The sequence below is a fragment of the Sus scrofa genome, chromosome 9 (genome assembly GCF_054392235.1).
Source record: "Sus scrofa isolate SSC_HxYL_T2T_F1_AM1 chromosome 9, Sscrofa_HxYL_maternal_Yorkshire_Landrace_v2.0, whole genome shotgun sequence".
Classification (NCBI taxonomy): Eukaryota; Metazoa; Chordata; class Mammalia; order Artiodactyla; family Suidae; genus Sus; species Sus scrofa.
In genome coordinates this window covers 80,475,732-80,499,045 of record NC_139391.1, presented here as the reverse complement: position 1 = coordinate 80,499,045, position 23,314 = coordinate 80,475,732, and the positions used below count along the sequence as shown (strand labels likewise).

General features: G+C 40.6%; 1 protein-coding gene across 8 annotated transcripts in view; it reads left to right on the top strand.

Moving 5' to 3' along the window:
• SLC25A13 (solute carrier family 25 member 13) overlaps positions 1 to 23,314 on the top strand; it is a 524,650-nt gene that overhangs the window by 485,392 nt on the left and 15,944 nt on the right. For all 8 annotated transcript variants that reach the window (XM_084977077.1, XM_084977075.1, XM_084977076.1 and 5 more), the window contains 2 exons: positions 1,841 to 1,981; positions 23,023 to 23,161. In XM_084977077.1, the coding sequence (XP_084833203.1) occupies positions 1,841 to 1,981; positions 23,023 to 23,161 (280 nt within the window). The remainder of the gene's footprint in view (positions 1 to 1,840; positions 1,982 to 23,022; positions 23,162 to 23,314) is intronic.

The following is a 23,314-nucleotide window of genomic DNA, read 5'->3' as shown; positions in this document are numbered from 1 at the left end:
AGAATAGCCTCATCTGGACTAGAAGAACACAGCAGCATCTCCTTCCCACTTTGGAAGGGCCTTTCATGGGCCCTTTAACAAGCCCAACGCAATTTTTTTCTACCAAGATTGTTGGCCCACCTCCTTAGTGTCACCCAGGAGAGATGAAGGTGACGGTGAAACATGATGTAAGCAGGTACAGAGAGGGCATGTTGTCAGAATATTGCCTTCTCCACAGTTTACACATAAGGAGAGAAGGAAAATCCTAGTCTGTTGTTAAGAACAAGTGTGTCTTGACTAAGGTATCAACTTGGTAAAAATGGAAAAACACTTAGATTTAGAGAGTTAGTGGAAGAACATTTTTCTTTTTTTGTGGGTAACTTCCCCATGCATGTTAGATAAGTTATGCAGAAGTATTTGTTTTTCTTTATAGATGTCGCACATGATCTATGTAGAAGAAATTAAAGATAACAGCAGAAAAGAAACCATCTGTGTTCCTACCACCTCAAAAGCACTGCGTCAGTGTACCTCTTCTTTTTGATGGTCAAGAATACAAGGGGAGAGGTGCATGTGCATTTAAACATCTGAGAGTTTTTACTTTGCAGTGTGTACTGAACACTTCCCACCTCGTTTTTATGGGCAGCAGAATCTCTCATTGCAGGAATATACTCAGATTCATTTCATCTGTCCTTTCCCACTGCATATTTATGTTGTTGCTGATTTTTATTTCCATATACTCATCAATACTCCAAAGACTGTCCATTTAGTTGGTTTTGATTAATATGTGCCATTTGTTGAAGGCCCCATACATTGGCTGATGGGATCAGAGGATCTAGCATGGAAACCGTTTGGTATGATACTGACCCAAATTGTGCCTGTTACCGTGATGGGATCTGCTAAGCTGTGAGTGTCAGCACATGTCTGTGGTCTGGTTTGGTGACATTGCTGCATAGTGAAGATCCTGGACTACATGCTATGTCAATATTTGGATGATATAAAAATGTAATATATTTGAGACAAGGAATAACAAGTTGTAGTAAGAATGTAATTGCCTATAATAAATATAGGCTTAGCTTCAAAATAGCTAGCTTAAAATTTCCCTTCTAGTGTGCACTTTAAAGATTTCCACGGAGATCTTGGAGGTGTGGCACCCGGCCATTTGCTGAAATGAACACACGTTGTTCAAAGTTTGGGCCATAATTGATTTAATGCATATTTTTACTTCTTTGACATTCTATGAAAAGAGCAATTCTATGCACAGGTAATACATAAATAAAATATAATAACACATAAGTCCATAAACTGGTATTTGATGAGCGATCTTATTTTTTAAGAGAAGAAAAAATGGCTTTCATCTAAGTTTGCACATTCTCTGGCAGTTTCTGAAATTCTGACAGGACTGTGAAGCACCTCGGGGGAGAGCCTGCGTTTCTCCGTGCCCCCTCCTGTTCTCACAGGCAGATTCGTGTCTTTTTGTTTGGATGCCATTTGACTTTGATTTCATTGCTGCTCTTATGTGATTGGCTTCCAGTCCTGTGGTGGCAGCTGACTGTGCTTCTGGGGGCAGCTGGTGTGCTTTATCTTAGTGTGAGGATTGGGTGAGGACAGCAGAAGTCGCTCCGTGTCTGGTCTTGGCTCTCTTTTCAGCTTCCTCCTGAAAGAGTCAGGGCCTGACCCAGGGCCGCCTAGCCAGTAGCTGTACTTTAATTCAAACTCATAGTCCCTGTTTAAATAGATGGGACAAGGATTGGAACTCCAGTCTCTGGAGGATAGAACATTGTGAGCGCCTTTGAGGAGAATGGCTCATCTCTTCCTGAACCTCCCTGCTTCATACTAAATCTTGTCTTGTTCTTCTTTATAGGCAGGAGGCTCCCAGGTGATTTTTACAAATCCTTTGGAAATTGTCAAGATCCGTCTGCAAGTGGCTGGAGAAATCACCACCGGGCCCCGAGTCAGTGCTCTCTCTGTCCTAAGGGACCTAGGGTTCTTTGGGATCTACAAGGTAACTGTCCTTTTAGGCATTTGAGTATGTGCTTATCTAAACCAGCATCTGCTCAGCGGCATGAAATGGATTCCTCACATTTCTTTACTTGGGGAGGACCTCCTAGGGCAAAAGGGGCTCCTAGGGCAGCTTCATGCCATCTGCCAAATAACTCTCCTCAGAAAACAAAGCAAGAATGCTCTGACGTAATGACACCCACAAACACTGTTCAGCACACATCTCTCTACTGCAGCACTGGCCGAAGCTTTGTTTGGGTCTGTTCCTGATACAAAAACCTCAGTTTCAGCGCTGTTGTCCATGGAAGTAGCTGCCTGGATCTTAGGGCCTTCTTCCAAGAGATGGGCTTAGCTTAAGGTGAAGCCCGTGCCAGATCAGGAACTTGTGTTACGATCCTCTACATTCCAATGTGTGCCTTGTCATAATTATTTTGCATCTCATTTATCATGTAGAAAATAGTTTTTCTGAATAATTGCAAAACGAATCTTTTAGAAAATGCTTAAAATTTGTTATTTTACCAAGGAAGTTGTAATGGACTGAATTAGAATTAGTTTCATCTATGTTCACCATTTTTCAACAAGATGATTAAAAAAAAAAAAAAAAAAAAGGTTTTCATGGCCAACTTGAATAAGTAAACTTTTAGAAATATAGGATGGCAAGTAAAATGTCTACTTAAAAAGTTTTTGTTCATCTACACATAGATATATAAAACCACATTACATGAAATGTATTGCTTTTTTCTTTTTTTTCTTTCTTTCTTTTTTTTTTTTTTTTAAGGCCTCTCCTGTATCATATGGAAGTTCCCAGGCTAGGGGTCGAATCAGAGCTGCAGCTGTTGGCCTACGCCACAGCCACAGCAATGCCAGATTCTTAACCCACTGACTGAGGTCAGGGATGGAACCCTCATCCTCATGGATACTAGTCAGATTTGTTTCTGCGGAGTCACAGCAGGAAGTCCAATGTTGCTTTTTTCCTGTGTGCACATATCAAGGGATATTTTGTTCAAATTCTTCATGTGAATTTTGAATCAGTATCTTATTACCACTTAGTCCCTGTTTCGAATCAGCCATTCACACGGTTTTGCAAAACCCATCATCTTCATTTTCATTCCAGGTTGGCGAGAGGAGGCCCTTTTGGACTCCATGTGCAATATTGTCCCTGGAAATTTTGTCCCACAGACATATAACATTCGGACACTTGTTTTCTTTTTTTCTATTCCCAGTTTATGCTGAATGGATATAAACGGTCCCGTATGTAATAATTACCATAGTGCTTTTTAGAGTGAACTTTAAATGCCTTGTTTTAACATTCAACATAGAATTTGTGAGAGTATCCCCCAGGAATACTTTTTACCCTTTTCTTGTAACACAATTGTTGTAGTTGCCCTCGGTAAACATCCAGTGTTAATAATAATTGAGGTTGTTTCAGGCAAATCTGCCTTTCCCAAATGGAACTTGGTACTTCTCAAGGTCAAATGATTGGAAGAGTACCCTAAGATTTGAGACTTTGTGAGGCTCAAATAGTATGTGACACCCTCTTTTCTGGGGTTAGTTTGTCAGCCTGGCAGTGGGGAGGCGGGGGACTTGCCTTATCTTAGGCATCTTGTAGTGTTTAGGAATAAACATGCTGATTTTTTAAAGTAGCACTTAAGCTGCCCAATGTGATTGTGCAATGGAACACAACGTGATAGCTGTTTCATTTACCAAATTGATCCAGCTGTAAAAAGTAAACAGTATTGTCATGAGGCATGGCATTCATCAATTTGAAGAAAAGTCATCTTGTGTTCTGAATTTTTAGGCTCTTGCAGACTGTCACACCATGTAGCAGCGTGTCATTTTGACGGGATACCAAGCAGTCTTTCAGTGGGATGACTTGTAAAAAGCACTTAGGTGCTATGGCGATGACTGCTATCAAAATGTCTAGATGGATAAAAATGGCAAAAACGTGTTTGCTAACATAGAAACAGAGACTATTAAACTACCTGCAGATGAGACAAGACTGAGACTTAGGGCTTTTCATCCTCACAATGTTTCATAATCTTAATCCCCTTTAACACCTCTTGGACGTACTTGGTCTCCTGATTTTGTAGTTAGGAGAACAGAGGTGCCAGCGAGGGTTATCTGAGCTGAATTGGAGGCTCGGAAGTTTCTTGTTTCCACTTTTGTGCTAAAGTGGCTTTTCTGAAATGAGCAGGATTGCTCAAGTTTGAGCAAGAGACCTCTCCCATATAAAGTGAGTTTAATTACTAGCCTGATGGTTTAATCTAGTTCAGAGGCATTCCACGGGCCTGGGTGCTGCCTTACAAAATACTGCTTTCAGTGTATTGGTAATTACCACGTGAAGTCACCGACACTTTGAGCTTCTGGAAATTTGATTGCACTGGGAGAGAGTGACCTGGCAGGCTCTCTCCTCCTCTGTGCTTGGCCATTGGTCAGCTGAGCTCGCTGAGACTTGTGAGGCTGGACTTGATTCAGCAGAGCTCCCCTCTCCACTCAGTCTGATTGATCTGGGGTTAGCACCCCCACTTACCTTCGTTTTTATAGACATTTCCCACCTTCCAGCCTCAGGTTTTGTTTCTCATGAGTTTCCTTTCTCCAGGCCCACCTACCTAGCCCTACCCCGCCATGGTCAGAACTTGAGTAGCAGTTTTAAGATCCAGCCTTTTTGGGGTATCACAGCTTTAACATTGCTGTGGGGGTTACTGTTTTTGTTTTAGGAGAGTGCTTTTTAGTGATAAAGCTTGTCTCTAATTTTGTTTCTAATTTTGGTTGGGTGGAAAAATGCAGATGACCTGGGGTGACTAGTATTTTTAAATCTGGTATGTGTCCCCCTGGGTGGGTCTTGAAAAAGGGGGCTTCAGTCTTAAGTTTTAGGTTGGCTGGTAATCTTAATTTTCCTCCCCCCTTGGACCTTTTGTTTGCTGTTGTTTACATGACAATGGGGGACCCAGGAGGGTTGAGTGGAGGCTCTGTCTGTGTGTTTAGACCTGTGGTGTTTAGCCTCGTCTAATTGGACTTAACCAGGCTTTCTGTTTTTCTCCTGAATTGACTTGCAAAATACCCAACTATTCTGTGACTTCCCAGTAAAAGGTAATTAGAATATTTGCTTTGGAAATACATTTACAACTGAAAAAAAAAAAAAAAGAAGCCATGGATGTGGTAAACATTTCACATTCCTGAAGTTAGAAATAGTTTAGAGCTGATAGAGTGAACTCTGTAAACAAATCACCCCCCATTTTGGTAACATTTGGAGAGCTAGTATAGACCACAGCAGGTAGGTAGTTGAAGTAAAGGTGAGATAGTTAATCGCTTTTGAAAGAGCTATTTGAATATAATGTAGTTTTTAAAAATCTACAACTTATACTACTTTTCTTAAGAATATGTGAGGAGGTAGTTCCCTTTAGGTAACCCTTGTTTTATTACATAAGTCCCTAGAGTATAAGATAAGTAAAATAAAGTCTGTCATTGAAAAGAAAGCAATACACATCTACCTTTGATTGTTAACTTTTCCTTAGGAGCCAAGAGAGCTTTAATGAGGGAATGGATTACACTTTCAGAATGGAATAGAATTTATTTAACATTAAGTGGCAGCACAGCTAAGATACACTAAAAGATGCTCCCTTATGAAGCAATGGAATGGTTCATGGCTCTTTTTGAGAATGACAACAAAAAAATGGTCAGGAAAGCAAAGATCCATCAGTCTTTGTTGAAAATCATTTTCACATTGCATAATCGCAAATTAAACACTGGCTCCAGCATGGAAAGTCACCTAGGAGTATGGGCAGTATTCTAATCAAAGGCCTCTGTCCCAGTGCATATGACCACATACAGTCTTCGTCCCTTGGTGCCCACTGGGGACAGATGCTCAAAGTGGCACAGTACAATGAATGCAGTCATTCCACAGGCTTCACATCCAACTGTTTATCCCACATACATGCATGTCGTGAATATGTACTCATCATGGTGTTTGTATAAATGAATCATTGGAGCTATTGTTGATAAATCAGAAAGCAAGTAATGACATATGTTCTTGATTATTCTGCTAGCCATCTCAAAGGAATATTTGGGTTTTTTTTAAGTAAAATACAAATTTGTGTTGCAAAAAATAATTCAGAAATGTCTATAAGGAAGTAAAATTCTCACTTTACCTCTTACTACTCCCTTGGTTCTTTCTTTAAAGGATTACCACTGCTTATGTTTTTTTATAGATCTTTAAGAAAAGAAGTCCTTCTGTTTAAATCAGTATTTCTCTTCTCCCTCTCTCCCTTTTTTCTATCACAGATTACACATACACACACACACACACACACACACACACACACACATCAGTGTTGCACCTGTGTATTTTAACAAAAACAGAATCCTTCTAAAAACATGATATATCTTAATACTCTTTTTTCATTTTACTTAATGGCCATATATAGATTTGGGTGTTTTTTTCTTTAGTTTGGTTTTATCTTTTCAAGCAGTTTCCTATTGCTAGGTATTTAAGTTGTTTATAGTTTGGGGATATTACAAGCAATGCCAGGGTGAACATCCCTGCACGTATACTTTGACATTTGTCAGTATATCCAATAAATTCTTAGCAATGAAATTGTTAGATTAAGGGGCATGAGCATTTTTGGTGTTCATAGGTTTGTCACATTGTATCAGTTTCTCACTTTTATGTTGGTAACATACAAGTACATAAGAATAATTTCTCAATATAGCAACTTTTAAAAATACCTGCTTTTATGAGTTCATGGCCCCACATGAAGAAAATGATTGTTTAGTCATGACTTTGAGGACATTGTGCCATGCTAATTTTCTAACACAAGGGACATTATGTGGTTTTACAGCCACCAAAGTGGCAGTTGTCAGTCTTCTAATTCATCCACCTTTACCTTTCACCTGGACCTCTGTGAAAGCCTCCTCACGGTTTCTCTAATTCTGACTCTTAACTCTCTCAAATCCATAGTCCCCACAGCAGCCAGAGTGACCTGTTTAAAATGTGAATTAGACAAATTCATTCATTCAGCATGGATCTCTTGAGGCCTGTGTGCCTGGCACTGTTCTAGCCATTTAGAATGACCCATGGAAATTCCAATCATGGCTCGGAGGAAACGAATCTGACTAGTATCCTTGAGGACACTGCTTCTATCCCTAGCCTCGTTCAGTGAGCTAAGGATCTAGTGTTGCTGAGAGCTGGGGTGTAGGTCACAGACGTGGCTCAGGTCCTGTGTTGCTGTGGCTGTGGTGTAGGCAGGCAGCTGCAGCTCCGAGTAGACCCCTAGCCTGGGAACTTCCATATGCTGCAGGTGCAGCCCTAAAAAGACAAAAAATAAAATAAAAATAGAATGTTGTGAAAAGCCAGGTCACTGTTCACACCTTGGTGGGTAGAAGAAGTGAGCCGTCAAATCATTAAATATATGATATCAGGTAGACCTAAGAACCTTGAAGAGAAAGGAGGCAGCTCAAGGGAATGGAGGAGAGCCAGGCAGGATGGAGTGGAGGGTATGTTTTGATAGGGTGGCCAGGGGAGGCCTCTCAGAGGGGAAGAGAATAAGAAGTTGTCCCAGCAGAAACCAAAAGCAGCTTATGTGCCCTACGGAATCCTGTCTGTGATGGAATACTGTGTAGATTAGAACCCAGCTCCTTCCTTTCTGGTCTGTCCTCTCTCTACCCTCCACCAGGTACCGCACCCGCTCTCTCCCACCCCGCCATGCCGTCCCACTCTACTCACTGCCTTGCCTTTCCTCAGAGACTTGGGGCTCAGTCTGCCTGAAGGCTCTTCCCCTCACATCTTAGCTCAGCAGATGCCTGCTCAGAGGGCAGCCAGGGCTCTCACTGTCAGATCCTCCTCCTCCAGATCTCTAAGTGGCACCCATAGCCATCTGAGACTTCCTTCTGGGTGTGGTGTGTCTCTCCCTCATCCAGAACTCACGCTGCTTCCAGAGACCTATCTGGGTTACGGCTGTTTGCAGTGGTTTCTGGCACATCAGTAGACATCTGATAAATGTGTGTTGAGCAAATGAATGGTAAGTGCAAGCCAAGTGTTGCCAAGTCATTAGCAAGGGTATGAAAGCACAGAAGGGGAATAAGTTGGCAAGTAATGACTGAAGAAGACCAGGATGCTGGGGAAGTCAGATATAAAACATCTAGCTAATTACATGGAAGATGGTTTTCCCAGTTTCATGGGTTTCTAGCAAGCTCTGCCCTGGGCACTGGGGAACCTAAAAGAAATTATAATGCATGGTTTTATAAGGAGTTTACCATTCAGATCCTTGGAATAGAGTATGTGCAGGGAGAAGGGCTGTCAGAGGATTGTGCACAGAATTCTAAGAGAAAGGGGGCTGACTCAGCAAGGAAGTCTCTCTGGAGGGGAAGTAGCATTAAAAAATGAGTCCTAGTTAACCAGGAAGAAGGAAAGACAAATGTCATGGTCACCTTTGTGTTTGAGGAAGACTAATTCAGCTTCAGTGTGGAGAGTGCCTTATGGGAGAGCAAGACAGAGGCTGGGAGGTCAGCTAGGAAGATACAGGCTGGGGATAGGCAGGGAGGAGGGATGACAGTGACCAAAACTAGCGCTGTGATGGTGAGGATACAGGGTGGGGGCTATATTTCAAGGATGTTTGAGAGTTAATCTCACAGAGTCTTGGAAAGTGATGAATGATGTAAAGTAAAGGAAGATTAAAAGATAGCTCAGATTTCTGGCTTGAGTATGTGGATGGATGGTGATACTGTAATTTTTTTTTTTTTTTTTTTTGTCTTTTGTCTTTTGTCTTTCGTCTTTTTAGGGCTGCACCCACGGTCTACGGAAGTTCCCTGCCAAGGGGTCAAATCGGAGCTACAGCTGCTGGGCTGCGCCACAGTCACAGCAACGCCAGATCTGAGCTGTGTCTGCGACCTACACCACAGCTCATGGCAATGCCAGATCCTTAATCCACTGAACAAGGCCAGGGATTGAACCCACAACTTCATGGTTCCTAGTCGGATTCATTTCCACTGTACCACAATGGGAACTCCAATACTGTAAATTTTTTAATTTTCTGATATTTCAGAAGCTACGAGGAGTTCCCGTCGTGGCGCAGTGGCTAACGAATCCGACTAGGAACCATGAGGTCGCGGGTTCGGTCCCTGCCCTTGCTCAGTGGGTTAACGATCCGGCATTGCCGTGAGCTGTGGTGTAGGTTGCAGACGCGGCTGGGATCCCGCGTTGCTGTGGCTCTGGCGTAGGCTGGTGGCTACAGCTCCGATTCGACCCCTAGCCTGGGAACCTCCATATGCTGTGGGAGCAGCCCAAAGAAATAGCAAAAAGACAAAAAAAAAAAAAAAAGAAGCTACGAGAAACCTTAAAAGACCCTCTCATGTTGCCATTGTGATTGAGTACTCTGAGCCCAGGAAATAGATTTAGCAAGGGAACTTGGGTAGACAGGGGCATGGCTATTCTCCTGACTCCCCTGTCTGGCATTCTTCTAACCTAGTGGATGTAGGACTGGAGCCTCGTCAGAGGGATGAGGGCTTTAGATGTTCTTTTAAGGAACATTTGCCTGCATGAAGCTGTGAGAGAGGGTGAGATGTCCAAGCTGCTGGGATAACAGTGATGGAACTCAGAAACCACCCACCTTTGGCTGGCAGAAATAAATAAGCATGGGGAGAAAATAGCAGAAGCAGCTTTCAGGTGAAGAACCAGAATGAACCGTATTGTGGGAGCTGGTAGAGAGATGAGACTTAAGGGGGGAGGAAGAAGTGAGTGGTATCAAGTGCTGCAGAGACCAAGGGGACCGAATTCCCAGAAAAGGTCTTTGGATGTAAAGACGGAGGCCAATGGTTACCTTTAAGAAATCAATTTAAGTAGAATGACCAAGGTAGAAACCTATAGGAGAAAATATTAGCAGACACAAACCATTCAACCGAAAGATTTAACTGTGAAAGAAAAAGGAAAGCATAGGACAACTGGAAGAAAAAGTGAGATAAAGGGATGAAGTTGGAGGGGGGAGGTTGAGAGATTTATTGTTTCAATTTTGTTAGGAGAATCATGCCCATCTGTAGACAGACAGGAAAAAAAAGTCACCAAAGATCGAAGGATTTGAAGAATCCGAGGATATAGCAACATCACAGATGGTGCTAGGACTTTCAGGAGGGACAAAGGCAGGGTCCAGGCTTAGAGGTGTGTGTGTGTATAGTCATGTGCACACAGGCTTATTAAAGCTAATGTTTAATGAGTGCTTATTCTGTGCTAAGCCCCATGCTTCGAACTGTATATATTTCTTTAAATTTCATTGAAGTATACTTAACTTACAATGTTTTGATAATTTCTTCTATACAACGAAGTGATTCAGTTGTACACATACGCACATCCTTTCTTTTTCAGATTCTTTTCCCACATTGATTATCACAGAATATCAGGTAGAGTTCTCTGTGCTATATATAGCAGGTCCTGGTGGCCAACCATTCCATATATAATAGTGTGCATATGCCAGTCCCAAACCCCCAGTTCATCCCTTCCCCCACCTGTCCACTTTGGTAACCATAAATTTGTTTTGAAAGTCTATTGAGTCTGTTTCTATTCTGCAAGTAATTTCATTTGTATCCCTTTTTTTAGATTCCACATGTAAGTGATGTCCTACAATGTTTGTCTTCTCTGTGAGAGCTGTATATGCTTTCCATCATTAAATCCCTAGTATAGCCTATGATGAAGGTCTATTTTTTAGCTCCAAGTTACAGTTGAGGAAAGGAGGGCTTGATGGGTTTAGGTAATGTTCTAAGGTCATATACCTTATAAGGAAATGGGAGGCTGGGTTTCAAACTCAGTGCCATGTCTCTTGGAAGCAGAAGTCATCACATAAAGATATCTTGAACCAGATAAGAGAGAGTATAGGTCAGAAGGGTAATTTACAGCAGAAATGGACAGAACATTGTACATCAACTATAATAAAAAATATTTAAAATTTTTTTTTAAAGTTTAAAAAGGAAGTTTAAAGTTTTAAGTTAAAAAGGGAGGATTAAAGACAAGGTTCTACTCTAAGCACAAATACGGAACAGTTGGTAGATTTGGTGTCATTGCTGAAGCAAGCATGCTAGGAAAGTGGAGATGAAAAGAACTGAGATGACACGAAACAGCATGCATGTGTCATAGCTTAGGCCATGGTAGTTATAGAATCATTTTTCCTAATTGCTTTTAGTGCTCAATGCTTTTTAAAAATGTTAGACAAAATTGGTCAATTTTACTTTGTTTTGTTTTTTAGAATAAGCACATTAGATGTTATATCAGTTCTTTATAGAAGTTAAAATTATTTTATCCATTGTAGGGTAAGAGGGCCCTTCTATTTCCTTAACTCTTATATTAACCTGCCATGTAGAGAGCCGTCTTGCTGCCCAAATGATAGCTATTTGTGTCCATTGAAAGATACCTGTGTGCCTTCTTGATAACTTTGTCAAAAATACCTGCCGTAACATGAGCATTTTGGACATTTTATCATAATAAAAGGCAGAATTTTAGAAATTAAGCCAAGGGTATCAAGTACCTTAAGGAGCCAGGTTTTGTGTCTAACATGGTGTGAACTTGTGTCTGATATTGGAAATGATGTAATAGTGCCCGTATTCTGCTTAGAAGTTTGCATTAAGAGAAAACAAAATGGGGGAAAAAAGACTTAAAAAATCTTTCTGTCCCTGTTTCAGATGCATTATCTGAAAAAAGAGGCAGTGATGGTACCTACATTTGGAAAAGTTAGTAAAAGGATATACCATTGAAAAATATTTTTTTTTGACCAGATCCACAGCATAGGGTCGTTCCCAGGCCAGGGGTCAAATCCAAACTGCAACTGTGACCTATGCCACAGCTGCAACAAAGTCAGATCCCTAACCCACTGCGCCAGGCCAGGGATCGAACCTTGCCGGATCCTTAACCCATTGTGCCACAGTGGGAACTCCCTTTCGTTTTTTTTTAATACTATTCTTATTAAACAGTGCCGGAAGGAATTGAGTGTGCTTGAAGGGGGCTCAGAAGATTCTTTAAAATATTAGAAAGTGGTTAATTTTTTATTCACTCTCCCATTTCTTCACTAAACATTTGTTGAGGGCCAACATTCTCCAAGGTATTGAGTTATGAAGATGAGTATGAAATCGTTGTCTTCAAGGTGATTGGTGTTAAGGGAGGTGAGAGTAAATATAATCACCATATAATTCTAGTGCCATAAACTTCTTTAAAAATTAATTTCAATAGGCAGTATAGTTTTTAAACGAAGAAAATTCAGATATAAATTGGTGTGTAATAATGAAACATTAGTCCCCTAGCTTTATGCTGCGGGTAACGTGTCTTTCTAGAGGTTAACTTTTTTACCAAGTCAGTTTTTGTTTTGTTGTTGCTTGGTTTTTTTGTTGATTTATTTTTGTTTTTTTGCTAATTGCCCCAGGGTTAGTTTCAACAAAGCACTTTTTTTGTTTTAGCTGAACTTTTGGAATATGCCATTCTTTATATTTTAGAAGTATTAAAAACTAATAATCCATTGTTCAGAGTGCTCTGAATGTATTTTCCAGAAGTGATAAATACATTTCTACTAATCTGTCTTTACATTTCTCTGGTTTCTCATTATGACCATGGTTTGTATTTAAAAGATGGCCAACTTGAGAAATGTTCATTGACCATAAAATCAAGGAGATATGCCTTGTGACAGCCAGAGTCCCAGGTGGGGTATGGTCAATTGAGCAAATTAGTTTAAATTTACTTCATAGGATTAGGTCTTATGCCAAATAAAAGATTCGCTCTTAGCCTGATAAAGGTAGAACTCTCCTGTGATTCAGGTATGAAACCACATAGGGGTCCTACTTCAGCTGCCAGTTATTTATTTATTTATTTATTTATTTTATTTTTTTTTTTTCCCCACTGTACAGCAAGGGGGTCAGGTTATCCTTACATGTATACATTACAATTATATTTTTTCCCCCACCCTTTCTTCTGTTGCAACATGAGTATCTAGACAAAGTTCTCAATGCTGTTCAGCAGGATCTCCTTGTAAATCTATTCTAAGTTGTGTCTGATAAGCCCAAGCTCCCGATCCCTCCCATTCCCTCCCCCTCCCATCAGGCAGCCACAAGTCTCTTCTCCAAGTCCATGATTTTCTTTTCTGAGGAGATGTTCATTTGTGCTGGATATTAGATTCCAGTTATAAGTGATATCATATGGTATTTGTCTTTGTCTTTCTGGCTCATTTCACTCAGTATGAGATTCTCTAGTTCCATCCATGTTGCTGCAAATAGCATTATGTCATTCTTTTTTATGGCTGAGTAGTATTCCATTGTGTATATATACCACCTCTTCCGAATCCAATCATCTGTCAATGGACATTTGGGTTGTTTCCATGTCCTGCTGCCAGTTATTTAAAGAATACATCACCTATATCTGTTTTCCCCTCCAGAAGGACAGTGTGCTTTTCATTGATAATAGTAACTACCTTTATATCATCACCTTTTATTAAAGATCTTTGTGCTAAGTATGTACTAGGTACCTGATATTAATCATTGAATTTAAATTTAATTCTTATGTCAGTAGAAATGTTACTTTTTTGGAGAAGAATTTGAGTTACAGATGCTTTTAAGAACTTTTCCCAACATGGGGTAGCTAAGTGGCAGAGAAGTAATCTGAGCCTAGGTCTCTGACTCCACAGCCTTGCTCTTGCAGTGTCCTGCTGTTGATGTGGACTGGCAGAACTCAGTTACAGATCCGTTTTTCAGATACCTTTGACTCTTTGAATGCAGTCTCCCTCCTCTCAGAGCAGTCATCCTCTTCAAGAAGAGTTGCACATAGAAAGGTGAAAGACAAAGAGAATACCCAGCTCAGCTAGCTGATCAGCCGTAATGGTTGACCTTGCAGAGAAATGGCCTGTACAGCCTTTTCAAATGCATGAATTAGTAAGGAATATTCAAGCCTAATACTGGGTGACGTAAGCAAAACCCTGAAGCTGGCTTTGGCCTGGAAGGCATTTGCCAAACACCTGAACTTGAGCATTAATTTTTGATTTCTCAAGTGACAGCTATATACATACACTGCCCCAAGTGCTAAGTCTGAAAGAAGAGGCTGAGACTAAGGGAAGACAAGGCACCCAGGTCACAAAATTGAAGGAGGCCCTTGCACAGCCCTGATAGTGAATGACAGTCCTTCTAGTCTCTGTTCTAGGTACCAATTCTGCCTTATTCAGTTCCTGGTCCTGAAGAAAAATTCCTCCCCGACAAGCTGAAACATTAAAGGGTTTCACTCCCCCCTACCCCATATAAGGGTAAAGTAAAAAAATGCTCCCTCAGAAGCTTAAAAAAATACAAGTGAACTTGTTTACAAAACAGAAGCAGACTCATAAACATGAAAACAAAACTTAGAAAAAAACCACAGGGGAAAGGGGGCAGGGATAAATTAGGACTATGGTAATAATAGATACATACCACTATACATGCAATAGATCAACAACAAGGATCTACTGTAGAGCACACTATTCAATATCTTGCTGTCTTGTAATAACCTATAATGGAAAAGAATTTGAAAAAAGTGTGTGTGTGTGTATGTATAACTGAATCGATTTGCAGTACACCTGAAACTAGCATAATACTGCACATCACCTATAGTTCAATTTAAAACTTTTGTTTTAATATTCCCTTCTATCTGCACAGCAGGAAAATTGCTTTGTTTCTGAGTGGAGGGGGAGGGCAAACACCCCCCCCGCCACCCCGCCACCTCCAAAAATCAGGAATCCAAGCTTGTCTCACATGGGTTTGCAGACTGAACTTATATTCCCTTGAGTGATATGAAAACTCTCAAGCTGGGAACTTATTTTTAAATAGTCTTGAATTGGTAGTGCCACCAGGTACTGGACAGAAGCACAGATTTTCTCAAGAGGAACCCACTTTCAGCCCAGACATGAAAAAATTTTCCTAGATAATGTTCCAAGGAAAATGAGCAGCCCACAATTGAAAGTCTCAAATCACACAAGGAAACAGGACACTTTAAAAAGAGATGACAAAAATAACCGGCAGCATTTTAAACCTTGAAAGATTTAAAATTTCAAAATTATCATAAGTATAAAATGAATGTCTTTGTTTTAAAAAATTAAAAAGGTGAAATATTTATTATTAAAATTTAAAATTCAACATTACAGAATTCCACCTTTATCAGCAGATTTAACACAGTGAGAATTAGGACAGAGAGACAGAGAGTGAGACACAGGAAACTATGAGATGGTCTAATGGGTATTTATTTAAAAAGAACAAAAGCAAAACAAAACAAAAAAAAAAACAGGAGGAAAGGAAAAATGATGACTGAAAGTTCTACAGAACTGTTGTAAGCTATCAATCCATAGATTCAAGGAGTACAGCAAATCCCAAGTAGGATAAATAGAATCCTGAATAGACACTGAGAGTGAAACTGCTGAACACTAAATCTGAAGAGAAGACCTTAAGTAGTCAGAGAGAAAAATAGACTGTTTTTAAAGGGGGAACATCTGAATTGACTTAGAAACAGGAATAGTACTGGAAGCCAGAAGACATATGAATGCTATCTTCAGTGTGTAGAGGAAAAACCTTTAGAGTTCTATGCCCAGTAAAAATGTCTTCTAGGAACAAGGGTAAAATAAAGATATTTTTCAGCCCAACAAACTCAGAAAGCATATCACTGGTAGACCTTTACTAAAGGAAACTCTAGAATGTACTTTAGGTAGGAGGAAAGTAATTCCAGGTGGTAGTTTGGAGATGGAACAAGGATGAAGGGCAAAGAAAGTGGTAAATATTTAGTTTAAATAACATTGCCTGAATTTAAATGTGTGTGTGTGTGTGTTTGTAATGGTTCTTATAATGCTTAATGTTATCTAAGCTGGAATTAAAATACTTAACAATGCTAAGATGAAGAGGTTGACTATAATTCAAGTCGTCTAATGTGCAAGTTTTGAAAAGGAGGAAGGTAAAGATAACAAAGACTATAAAATAAGTATTTATATTAAAATCTCCAGGGTCTAAACCTTGGGACTAGAAAGAGACTGCAACTTGCAAATAGGCAGCAGTGGGAAGAAGTTGAGCGGAAAGAAGGCAAAGAGGGAAAGAAAAGGAAAATTGAAAAGATGGTATGTAGTTTACAGATTAGCTTTGTGAAGAGGGGACAAAGCTTCTTAGAGACTAAAATTCCATGTACTAAATAAAGCTCTGAGCCACTTACTGGATTTCCAACCCATCTAAATGCTGGGCATCGTTGATGGCAAAGCAGCATGTTGTAGAACAGTAGAGAATTAGAATCGACACATGAGTGGCCTTACCTACTAAAAAAGCCTGGAGTGCCCAAGATGCTTTTGTTAGAATTGCAATGAAATTAAAGAGACACCTCAAAGTCCCTGGACTAAAGAAAGCCAGTAATAATCATTGATATTTTTTATTCAAATTGAAGTAATTTCAGTGTCACTGATATGGAGTCTCCAATTACTGGCTGGTTGATTTGGTTTTAATACCGATGACACAAGAAAAACAGGCCTTGGCACCCATGATATTTCTCATCAAGACACTGAAGTGCACCCTGTTCAAATCCCAGGGTCGTGGGCCTAACTGTCCCTTGACTGGGCAGGAGAGGTGTTGCCAGGCTGTGTATACAAGGGTTAACTTGCTCAGGAGAAACCAAGAGGAATGTTAAGGGATCAAGACATGACATGCTGCCCATTGTTTGTAGCTCCAGGATCCAAATATACAATTCTACATGCCAAATAAATTCTAAAGCTGCAAGGTAGGAAAAGAGGGGTGGCTCTGACTACAGGTGCCAGAAGCATTAAATAACCTTCCCAGACAAGGTGCAGCACTGTTGTCTTGAATGCTACAGGGTCCCCCAGTCTGGCATTTTCCCTCCTGCTAGACAATGTAAATTCACTGCAGGAGTCTCTGTTAAGCCTCCGTCTCCCAGACCTGCTGGCTCCGGGTGCCCAGCCCTGACACAGAGGTGCCTTTGTGAGTGTAATTACCTTCCCCTGTATTAGAAATAGGCTGTTCAGAGCTGTATTTGCAGGTATAGCTAGAACAAGCAGGAATTAGCATGTGAACAGACCTGCCCTGGCCCTGACTTCTTTATCAGCCACCATCCTTCAGAACTGTTTTTTCCTCTCAGATTGGTGGGGCAGGTGTGATAGCATCCAAGAAGTAGAGCTTTAAAAGAAGGAAAAAACACAGAGATAGCAGCATATGTATGTAAGATACCAGTCCTTTGGTGTTAGATCTTTTGACAATTTCATGCTAGACAGATCTGCCAGAGTAAACTTGGGTGGATGATTCTAGCAACTTAAGAGTTGATTAAAGCTCCTTTGGGCTTTCAACATAGTGTCCACATCAAAAAAGGGGGGGGGGCATGAGAAGCAAAGGAAGTAATTCCTTGGCCATGGTGATACTGTGGCCAGCATTCCTAAGCCTATTTAATTGTCCTGTGTCCATCATGAACTATGAACTTGAAGTGAGGCCTACCCTTAAAGAAGTTTCCCTCGAGACTTTGGAGGGAGATGGGATTGGAATGGAGTCAGAATTGATAATTAAACTAGATCTGAGTTTTCATTCTGATTTTTTTCACGTATGAGTCTCTCCTGAGAGGTCTTGTAGTGTTCTCTCTGTTGTTAGTAGGACTTTTAATAAAAAGGAAACAACAACAACAACAAAACAATAATTTTCCCTCTTTGAAGAAAGTGTTTTAATGAAGAGTAAGAGATTAGATGATTGCATTTTTCATTTATTAATTTCCCCCAGGTGACTTTACTGTGTGCGTAAAGGAAATTCACGGGTAACCAGAGAACATCTGAAGGCAGGACTTCCTAGAGCAGGGAAATGTGGGGATTTTTTTATGGGGAGGAACATTTAAAGATTTATCTTAGGTGGTACACACTTGGTCATTTATTAATTTTTTAATGGTCAAAGTCATTATTTTCGTGTTGCTGACGCAGACACTTGGGCAGCATGGAATGTTTCCCTTTATTAAAAAGCTGCCTGTTCAGAATGGCTGATCACTTAGTAAAAATTGTACGTGGGGCAAGTAGAAATCAAGTCAAACAGGTTTCTGTTTTGATGTAGGACTGGTGAATGGGTGTTCACCACAGAGTGAAGGATTTATCAAGGAATCCGGGAAACATTCCCACTGTTGGAACTTTAAAAGCCTTCTTCACATCCTGCCTCCCTTTTCATTGTGCTGGAGCAACAGGTCAGGTATGGCCTGAGGCTGCCTTACAAATTGGCACCTGCCTTTTCGCCTGAGACCCGAAGGAAGTGGCTGGGAAAGAAGACCAGCGAAATTTAATAAGTCTGTGCCTTTTTCTCTAACCTTGTGCAAAGTTAGCCTTGCTTGGAAATTGGGCTTTGATGCCTGGGGTGTGAGAGAGGCCAGGGCTGCCTCATGACTCAGAGGAGTTGATGCCCCAGATACCTGAGCAGGTGCTGGCCTGGGAGGATACAGGCGCTGGGAAAAGACAGGGTCACAGACCTCCTGTCCCCACCGTCCCTCACACTTGTTTTGGAGTTGATACTTTACATGGGACTTTAATAATTATTTCCTCATTTACTCCTAAACCCCAGTCCTCCTCCCTGCCCTGAAGAGGGTAACCTTTGGCCTTTTTGGCAGTCGAGAAAGGTTTGGAGCTTAATTTCCCCCCATGCTCTTTACACTACACAGTGATAGAGGGAATGGTACCTTTCTCAGTTACCAGGGGTTCTTCATACCTCAATCAGTGGAAACGAAGTTTTTTAATTTTTTTTCTTTTTGTGGCTGCACCTGCAACATATGGAAGTTCCTGGACTAGGAGTCAAATCAGAGCTGCAACTGCTGGCCTATGCCACAGCCACAACTACCCTTGATTTGAGCCACATCTGTGACCCATGCTGCAGCTTGCAGGAAGGTCAGATCCTTAACCACTGAACAAGGCCGAGGATCAAACTGCATCCTTACGGAGATGTTAGGTCATTAACACACTGAGCCACAAGGGGAACTTTCATGTTTTTAAAATGTTTTAACTAGCTGGCAAGACTGTGCTGCCTCTGTGGACCAGGGATGGTGGCCATTCCACAAGATAGCTTTCTTCCTTCACTTTTCCTCTTCTTCCTTTTTCTCAGATAATCGGAAACCTGAGATGTCTTAGAGTCCCAGCTTTGCTCCAGCACACAGACATTATTTGACCACATTGTCTGATCGCTGAGACAGCATTTTCCCAACCATCTTTCCTTTAGTGTTTCACATTGTGGCTCCTCCTATTCCTTGGATGTATGCTTTTTTATTTGTTTGCTTGTTCATTTGTGTTTTGGTGAAGTCATTTTTCTTGTACTCATCTGGAACGGTTTTCTAACATCCCTTAAAGCACATCAAACCTCTTATTAGGCTCTTGTTCTTACACTGATAGATAATTTATTGTCATGATTTCAGCAAAGTGGGGGGAGTCCCTTCTTGGGAAAACCCAGCTGCTGCTTCACTTGACCTTGCTCTTGTCACATGGATGTTTCCAATTTCAGATCATGTTTTCCCTTGGTCTTCTGATTATATTGAATACAAACAATGTAAGAGGTGTTAATGGCTTTCTCCTCCCCATCCCCCCGCCTTTTTTTTTTTTCTATTCTAGTATAAAATTATCTTCTACTTCTTTCTAATCTCTGTTGTATCCACAATAAATTATATGTTTTTGTTTGAAATGCTAAGAGCTTCATGTTGGCTTCTGATATACTTTTCCAAGAAATGAGTTCCTTTTGCTTGCAGAAACCTAACAGTGTATCCCAAAGCCTCTCATTTCTCTCTTTATTTAGTTGGGCTGTTTTCTGTGGGAGCTGGCAATGCCAAATCAGTGTCACCAGGAACATGTCTTAGGCCCGAACTAACAGCCAAAGATTTTAATGTTTTCTGAATTAAATCAGACAGTAGTTTCTGGCTCCTAGTCACTTATGCGCTGAAAGAGGCAACACTGACACAGGCAGATAACCGAGCATGAAGAGAACGCAGAACAGCATTGAGAAAGTGTAGACAGTGTGGAGCCCTGTGGAATCTACTCCTTGTCTATCTTCTTTCTTGGAAAGGGTGGTGGTTTGGGTTTAAATGAATAAAGAGGAGGCATTTAAGAGGCTGCTGGTCCTAGCTTAGCAATCATCAAAGAAGATGCAGAGTGATAAGTACCTCAAAAGATCAGATGAATGGGCCATTGAGTAGCTTTACCTAAGAGGAATCAGGCTGACCCGGAGAGGAAGATGGGAAAGTGAAGTCATGACAAAGTTTGGATAAGGGTCAAGATATCGAACCTAATCCGTAGGACAGCCAGAACTGTGATGGAACAACATATAGAAATGAAATGTAGGCAGTATAGCTGAGGAAAGGAAATGTTAGACCCTATAGCCCCTTCACTGCCCCCCCCCCTGCCCTCCAGCCAAGAGAAAACCAAAAACCACAGAGCATGACTTTAAGGAGAAGGAAAGGCACAACTGAACCACAGAAGCATGATCCTAACTGTGGAATGGTGTTGATATTACTGTTGAAGTTGCTGTTCCAAACAGATTGCAGTGTTTATCTCTTGCTGTTGAAAATGAAGGGCAGTTTACATTTGCAATACTTTTCTATATTATCTGTGGTAAGCACTTAATATTTTATAATCAGGGGTGCATTTTAAAGGAAAAAATATTACCAGCAAAAAAAAAATTGAGCAGAGTATATAAAGTTCTGTAAGATGCAAAGATTTGGGAGAGGAGGTCAGCAGTAAAAACTGATAGATTTAGGGAGTTCTTGTTGTGGTGGAGCGAAACAAATCCAACTAGTAACCATGATGTTATAGGTTTGATCCCTGGTCTCACTCAGTGGGTTAAGGATCTGTCATTACTGTGAGCTGTGGTGTAGTTCGCACACATGGCTCGGATCCTGAGTCGATGTGGCTGTGGCATAGGATGGTAGCTACAGCTCTGATTTGATCCCTAGCCTGGGAACCTCCATGTGTCATGGGCGTGGCCCTAAAAAGCAAAAAACAAATAAAACCTGATAGATTTAGTAAAAAAATTTGTGCAAAGAGGAATTATATCAACCTAAATAATTACTCCAAAGTGATTTGTTTAGGAAGTCAGTAATATGGCAGTGTTTTTCACTGTATTGAGGGAGCCAGACATGAAGAAGATTTAACTGATCTTAATTTGAGTTGGTTGTCTGATATTCAAATATCACCTGAACAAAGTCTGCATGTGGGCAGATATCGAGCAGAACGTACAGGAAGGCTTGGAGCCAAAATAAGGAAAAGGAAGTGAAAATAGACCAACAAATGGATGATAGTGCTACCCTCACATAGTAACTCCCTGAATTGTAATTAAAAAAAAAAAAAACAAACAATCATTAGGAAAGGATTGGGTGCTATGTGGATATTGGTGTTACACTGTACTTTTTCCCCTTGAAAAAGCTGGAGGAGGTGGAAAAAACTCTAGAATCCTGAGTTTTGGACCTGTCCCTGGCACTGCCTGCAAAGAGGTCCCTTGAGCAAGGCAACAGCATGGCCTTTAATAAAAGTGCAATTGATAGATTAATTATCCTGGGCATCAGTTTGCACATGTATAAAATGAGGAATTTGGATGTGGTGGATTTTGTGGTTCTTCTTTTCAGTTAGGCATTTAACAGTTTGGAGGTTAAAGAAGTGTGGGCTGATTGACAGTATGTGATGAAGATCGGTCCTTTTTTTTTTTTTTCTTTTTGTTTAAAGTATCTGTACTTGAAGTGGACAGAGGCAGCTTAACACATTCACGTCCATAGATGAGTTGATTGAGGAATAGCCAATGTGACAATCCAGATTCCAAGCATTTGTTCTGGTTGGAAGGACGGGCCAAATTAGGATGAAGTTTAATAGGATTAAACATAAAGCCCTGCTTATGTTACCTGTTTAAGACAACTAATTAAGTTACAATAGACCTAGGTTAATAGCAGTTCACGTGAAAAAGACTAAGGGTTTGATCACCCACAAGCTTGGGGTGCTTCAGGAGTGTCATGGGGGTGTCAGAGAGCAAAGGCTGCAGCAACAAATGCGTAGTGTTAAGGAACTTTGACAGACTGGAGCCCAGCATCGGGCAAATACCCAAGACCCGACCTCAATAAATGTCATCGGGCTTGGCTAGATCTGTGGAATCTGGATGGATTCATTATTTTCTTTGAGGAATCTCTAAATTTGGTAAAACTTTTTAGGTACTAGAAATCTGGGAAAGAAATACTATTAAATCATTAAGTGTTGGGCAAAGGGGGAGCGGGGCTTCCTTCCCATTTAGCCTACCTAAAATGTGATATATGTGTGTGGTTTTCATTATAATTTTATATCATCTCTCTGGGCATGCATCAGTTTTCAAGGCCTCCCTATAGCATTATTTTGGCACCAGAAATTATTTGGTGAAGCCTTTGCCTTAATTGCTAATTGTGCTACACACGGCTCTTAAATGTATAGGAATTATCACAAACATTTTGAGGCTTTAGTACAGGCATTTATCAGTAAACCCTAGGGAGTAGGGTATGTATATGAATAAATTAGGGGATCCATGAACCCCTTGAAATGGTATATAATTTTTTACATATGTATAATTTTTTCTCTCTAGTCCAACATTTTCATCAGAATCTCAAATAATACAAAAAATAAACCCCTTTTCCCCACCACCCCTATAATTTGTCTGCTTCCTAATGTGTAAACAAAGAGGCATCTTGGTTGTTGCTACCCATCTTGGGAAAACAGATCCTCCTTGCTATGCCAGTGACCTGCCATCAGTTCAGGATTTAAAAGGATGCTGCAGGCAGAGTTCCGAAAACGTTTTCGTCCACATCCCATTAGAATAAACAAGCATTCTCCCCTCTCCCTTATACCACACAATAAAATGTTTTACTTTTAAAACAAAATTCTGATTTATTCCTTGTAGAATTTGGGGTTTTTTTTTTTTTTTTTTTTTTTTTCTGTTCCCCTTTCAACTTGTAAGTACAAATTTGGTCTTCTCCAGGAATATTTTGTCCCGAGGTAAGTTCCAAAGAAGCTTGATCTTCTCAATGGGATATGTGTTTCATGTGGTTTTTCTTCCTTTTCAAATGCACAGGGTGCCAAAGCATGCTTTCTGCGAGACATTCCTTTCTCGGCCATCTACTTCCCATGCTATGCTCATGTGAAGGCTTCCCTTGCAAGCGAAGATGGGCAGATTAGCCCTGGAAGCCTGCTCTTAGCTGGCGCCATAGCGGGTGAGTATTCCCAAAGCTGTGTTCCCACCCAGGCCACTGCACTGGAATTTTTGCTTATAGCTCTTGACAGGGTACATATGAGATGGCTGTAGATTGCTTTGAAGAGCTACTGAAAAGAAAAGGAAAGAAATTAATCTCACTTCTGGCAGTTTA